This window comes from Parus major, chromosome 3, assembly GCF_001522545.3.
Source record: "Parus major isolate Abel chromosome 3, Parus_major1.1, whole genome shotgun sequence".
NCBI classification, from domain to species: Eukaryota; Metazoa; Chordata; class Aves; order Passeriformes; family Paridae; genus Parus; species Parus major.
Window position 1 is genome coordinate 111,460,848 of NC_031770.1, and position 6,168 is coordinate 111,467,015.

The 6,168-nt window shown below is 49.1% G+C and overlaps 1 protein-coding gene across 2 annotated transcripts in view; it reads left to right on the forward strand.

The window, feature by feature from the left end:
- FBXO16 (F-box protein 16) overlaps positions 1 to 4,636 on the forward strand; it is a 33,554-nt gene extending 28,918 nt beyond the window's left edge. For both annotated transcript variants that reach the window (XM_015623196.3, XM_015623197.3), the window contains exons 8-9: positions 130 to 337; positions 2,189 to 4,636. In XM_015623196.3, coding sequence (XP_015478682.1) covers positions 130 to 337; positions 2,189 to 2,256 — 276 coding nt within the window. In that variant the 3' untranslated portion in view covers positions 2,257 to 4,636. The remainder of the gene's footprint in view (positions 1 to 129; positions 338 to 2,188) is intronic.
- Positions 4,637 to 6,168: the final 1,532 nt, after the last annotated feature.

The following is a 6,168-nucleotide window of genomic DNA, read 5'->3' on the forward strand; positions in this document are numbered from 1 at the left end:
TCCCCAATCCCTCAATCCCATCCCTTCCCGCACCTTCCCTTCCCGCACCTTCCCTTCCCGCACCTTCCCTTCCCTCAATCCCATCCCATCCCATCCCATCCCATCCCATCCCATCCCTTCCTTTCCCAGTTATCCCTTCCTGCAGATCTCCAGCCTGTCCCCAAGCCCCCAGCCCGTCCCACCTGGGCCGCGCCTGAGCTCACTGGGACCCTTCCCGCCGAGGCGCTGGCCCGGAGCTCCCGCTGGAACGCCGGGATCCGCCCGGGACCTGTCCGAGCTCCAGCATCGCGGCCAAGAGGAACCGGAGATGTCACCAGGAGGGACACCAGGTCCTCGTGTGAGTGTGATGTCCCGTCCTCAGCAGGGGCTGTTCTGGGGACAACACCCAAATTATGGAAACGTAAAATCATGGAATGGCTTGGGTGGGAAGGGGCCTTAAATCCCATCCTGTCCCACCCCCTGCCATGGGTACGGACATCTTTTGTTATCCCAGGTTGCTCCAAGCCCTGTCCAGCCTTTCCTTGGACACTTCCAGGGGTCCAGGGGCAGCCACAGCTTCTCTGGGAATTCCAGCCCAGCCCCTCTCCACTCACCTGGCCAGGAATTCCTTCCCAATATCCCATCCAAATCTCCCCTTTCCCAGCGGGAAGCCATTCCCCGTGTCCCTCCATCCCTTGTCCCAAGTCCTCTCCAGCTCTCCTGGAGCCCCCCTCGGGGGGTGGAGGACAAGGAAGTGCTCCAGATGGTGGGAATCCAGGGAATCCAGAGGACAGGGTTTCCAAAAATAAGGAGGCAGAGGGACACAATCCCAAACAATGTGATGCCATTTCAGTCTGGGGTTGGCTCTGGAAGCTCCTCCTGGTGCCTCCTGAAGCTGCTCAGGGTCAGGAAAGCCTTTTTGGGGTCTTTGGGAAGTCCTGGTGGTTCACCTAGGACTTGTCATCAATCCGTGACCGCTGGTGGCTTTTTGTGCAAAAACAGTGAAGAACCTGGAGCGAGCAAAGGAAAAGAGGATTTTGATGGAATACTGTTGGGATTTTAGGAAAGACACTGGGATGGAGCGATGGGAGATCCTACAGGTCAATGATTATCCAGTAATTATTGGTAATCCCATCTCGATGGGAGACGATGGAGCACGTGGAGACCTCCAGCATCCCTTTGGATCTCCCAAGCCTTGCGTTTTTAGCAGATCCATGGGTTCACCTCCATGAGGAGGATCCACAGTGCAAACCAGCGATCCCAAATCCTTGTGACCAGAGAAAGGACCAGGGACGAGGGATGAGACACCAGGAAAGCACTGGAATGTTTGGATTGGATTGAAATTGGTATCAGGAAAAGGCTTGTCCAAGCCCTGGCACAGCTGCCCAGTGGTGGAGTCCCCATTCCTGGTGGGATTTAAAATCCACGTGGATGTGGCACGTGGATCCGTGGTGGCCATGGCAGAGATGGGGGAATGATTGGACTCGATGTTCCTGGGGAACTTTTCCAACCTTAACGATTCCATGATTCCATGAATGAGGCCTAAGGAAAGCACAAGTGGGAAGCAGAACATGAACACATCCTGGCCACAAAAACACCAGGATCAGGCTGGAAAATCCCAGGGAATTCCTGCAGGGATGGGATCTCCCAGGGAGGGTTACTGGTGGAGGATACTGGGACAGGCCGGGATGTGCCAAATCCCATCCAGGAAAATGAGAAACTGTGGAAGAGGAAGGGGTTAGGAGGGAAAGAATCTCCAGACACCGCTGCTGAGGTAAATGATCCCTGAGGGATTGCACCTGGATTAGGGGCAGTTTTTTGGGAATTTTTTTTTTGGTATCAGAGAGAGACAAATCCTATCATAATTCCATCAGTGACCTCTCCCAGACCTCTGTGAACTCCAGCAGGCTCTTCCCAAAGTAAACATCCCAATTTTGGATCCAGCTCCCACCAGGCTTCGCCAGGCCGTGTTTGCAGGATGTCAGGAAGGGACGGAAAAAGAGAAAATGTTTTGATTGATGATTATTTTCCTGTAATGAGGTCACGAGCAGGAATAATCTTCCCACGCAATCCAGATTTGGAATGGTACTTGAGGTATCAAATGCCACAAGGATTGGCTGAGCACTTAAATACGTTTAGAGTCTGAATTCTCTGAGTTCATCTGAAATCTCTAAATTAGTCTGATCCTTATAATTTCTCTCTCATGCAGCCCCTCCTCTGTTTGAGGCTCAGCCCTGGCACATTCCTTCATCCAACCAAGGATCCGACACGGAATAAGGGAGGATCCAGGGTATCCTTCATCCAAGCAGAAGAGAAATTTATCCACCTCCCCCTGGGGAAACGACAGGAAAGTTCCTGCTGGGTTTGGGATCTGAACCTGTTTCCCCATAGCTGGTGCTGCATTCCCTTTTCCTCCCGGATACATCCGGAATTCCCAGAATTTTCCCCATGGAGACGCTTCCTTAGATCCTTGCCAGAGCTGCTGGCCCTCATGGGAGGTTGCCTGTGGATCATTTGGACATCCTGGGGCACATCCCATGAAAAACCTGGAGACAGAATTCCTTTCTGGGGTTAAAGCAATTCCATCTTTCCCACTTAGCGAGAAGGAAATCAAATCCCACACTCCGGCTTTGCGCCTGGATCAGCGAGGAGCTGGAATTCGTCGTTTACGAGATTGGGAGTCCCCTGCCCTCCCTCTCATTGGTCTTTCCTGCGGTTTTCCCAGAATTCCCAGCAGAATTCCCAGAAAATGGAACAAAGAGCAGTTTTTTGAGGATCAGGGGATTGAAAGCACGAAAGGACTTTAATCCATCCCAGAGCGCTGGCACAAAACAGAACCTTTCCACGCTTCGGGAAGCGCAGGAATCCTCAGCATCTCCAGGCAAAAATCACATTTCAGAGGAAATTCCAACCAACCAATCATGGAGCCACGGAATTATTAAGGATGGAAAAGACCTTTTGGATCCCCAAATCCAGCACCACACCCACAGCCTTTCCAGGAATGGCGATTTCCATTCAGTGGAATGAGGATTCCATTTTTTCCATGAAGAAATTGCTCCCAATATCCCACCTCATCCTCCCCTGCTGCAACTCGAGGCCGTTTCCATGTGGATTAGGAGGAAACTTTATGCAGGATTACATAAAATTACCCAGGAGAACAGAATGACGGATTTTGATTAGGAAAGTGAAATTTTGGGAATTTAAAGTGAGGTAGAGCAAACCAAAACATTCCCTGGAATTTCAAATCCTTCCTCACCAGCCTTTATTTTTATTTTTTTATGTAGGAAACCAAGTTCAACCAATTGCTCTGTGGGTGCTTCCTTGGCTTCCTAAATCCAAGCTTTTGTTTTTTGGGTTAGAGGGTTAGATCCACATCCCAAACACAGAAATCATGCCAGTGGTTTATCTTTTCCCAGCAATTTTCCCTGGAATTGTACAATTCCCAGGATCTGAGTGGGTGAGTCTTGGACAGGCTCTGCACCTTTGCTGCATCTTAAGCGCTCACTGCGCATTTTAAAGCTTAAACCTTCTCTGATTTATAATTTTATATTTTTTTTTTGTATTTATGATGCTGTAAAATAATAAAAAGAAATGTCCAGGAAGGTGTCGAGCCAAGCCAATTATCCTTGGAATATCATCAGACCTACAAAAACCCCGTTGATCAGAATAAAATCAGATGTGCTTACACTGTCTGTAAACATATTTTACATCATTCCTGAGGTCAGGAAATGGGCTGGAATTCCAAATGGAGAGGAAATAAAAAATCTCCATCAGCTGCCTGGGGTGGTCTGAGCCCCACTCCAGGGCGCGTTCCCAGATAAATTCCCAAACTGCAGGGTTGTGCCTTCGGAGACGCGCGTTTCCCTGCCCTGCTCGGCGTTTCCAGGTCCTGCCCGACTGGAATCGGCCCCAGCCCGGGATTAAAGGCGCCTCTCCAAGCCCAGGGACCGCTGGATCAGCTCCAGCCCCGCTCAGATGTGGGGAAGGAACCTCTGAGCCCACCTTTGCTACCCCAAAACTCCACCCGCACTTCCCCGGTGCTCCTTGCCCCGGGGGAATGCCGGGGTTTGGAACTCGGGAGCCAAACCAGAAGTTTTCCTGATTATTCTGAGCTGAAGAAGGAATTTAGGGAAAGAAAAACATGTAACTTTGGTGGGTGGGAGGATTTTTGGGAGCGCCCAGCTGGTGTGGAGAGGTGGGAGATGTTCTCTCCTCCTCCACGGGTAGGTTTGTGATCCACCAGAATCCAGGGATTGACCAGGAAGGGCTGGAATTCCCGGATTTGGGAGCTGGTGGCATCAGCCAGGCCCTGGCAAACAGCAACAACCAAACAGCTGCCAATTCCCCAAACCAGAGCCGGGGAAATCCCCGCCTCCAGAAGCTCACGGGAGTTTTAGAAGTCACTGGATTTCCACAGAAGAATCCCGAGCCGGTTTTATAGGATTGCTGTGGAATTTGGGATGCACGAGACCGCAGGAGACCTCTGGTCCAGCCTCCTGCTCTGGGATCAGGCAGATCCTCCCGAGGAGGACGGGGCACAAGTGCTGCCCTCACAATGTCCCCATGGTGACCCTTCAGCAGTCAGGGAAGATCCTGAGCTGGAAGGATCACCAATTCCAACCCCCGGCCCTGCAGGGACACCCCGGAATTTTGGGGTTTTTTGGGGGGAAACCCGGGGTTTTGGGGGCATTTTAGGGTTAAACCCCGAGTTTTGGGGGGGAAAACCTGGGTTGGGGGGGATTTTGGGGGGAAAACCCAGGGTTTTGGGGAATTTTGGGGGGGAAACCCAGGGTTTTGGAGGGGTTTGGGGAGTAAAACCTGGATTTTGGAGGGGCTTTGCCCATTAAACCTTTTCCCAATAAACCTTTTCCCAATAAATCTTTTCCAGATAAACCTTTTCCCAATCAATCTTTTCCCATTAAACCTTTTCCCGATAAACCTTTTCCATATCAACCTTTTCCCATTAAAACTTTTCCTAACAAACCTTTTCCTAACAAACCTTTTCCCAATAAACCTTTTCCCAATAAACCTTTTCCATATAAACCTTTGCCCATTAAACCTTTTCCAGATAAACCTTTTCCAGATAAACCTTTTCCAGATAAACCTTTTCCAATAAAGCTTTGCCCATTAAACCTTTTCCCGATAAACCTTTTCCAGATAAACCTTTTCCCAACAAACCTTTTCTCCATAAACATTTTCCAGATAAACTTGTTCCAAATAAACCTTTTCCTAATAAACCTTTTCCCAACAAACCTTTTTCCATTAAACTTTTCCAGATAAACCTTTTCCCATTAAACCTTTTCCCAACAAACCTTTTCCCAATTAGACTTGGTAGATCTTTCCAGACTTTCTACACAAATTCAAATCACTCCAACCTGGCACATTTTGGGCTCTGATGGCAACAAATGGCTCCAAACTCTGCAGCTTTTTCATCTTTATACTTAATTTATCCAATTAACAATAGACACATAAATTATTTTTCTTAATGACTCATCACCTGTGTGTTGCACTATGATATTTTCTAATTAATTAATTACTACTACCCAACAACTTCTAGAAGAAGAAAATGAAGAAGAAGAAAGGAAAGAGACAATACTTTAAATTTTCTATCTTGTCTTCTGCTTTCTAAATTAACTTTGAATTTTTTCACCCAGTGACTTAAGAAAGCTCTTTAATCTACACACTCACACTTTCAGCTTTTTCATTTCACAGTTGTTTTCACGTATCACCATGAAAACATGGCCATAAATTTCATTTTAGATGAAATTCGGTGTTCTGGATCTCAGAGGCCGGCATTGGAGCCCAGGCTCTGCTCCAGGGGGATCCAGCACCAGAGGAACGGGCAGGGATTGATCCCAGCAAGTTCCAGCTGGACATGAGGAAGAACTTTCCCCAGCACTGGTTGTCCAGAGAGGGAGCGGAGCCTCCTCAGCGGGGAAATCCCAGCTGCCGGTGCTCTGGGATGGCCCTGCTGGAGCAGGGAGGTGGCAGCAGTGACCCAGGGCGGTCCCTCCCAGCCTCAGCCATCCTGGGCTTCGGACAATTCCCTGATCCGGGATGCTGGGGCTGCGGGAGTCTGAGGTTCTGGGGCTGTGGGACTCCGTGACTTGGTGATTTTACGAGTTTGTAATGCCACGATTCTCTGATTCCATGATTCTCTGATTCTCTGATTCTGGGATTCTGTAATTC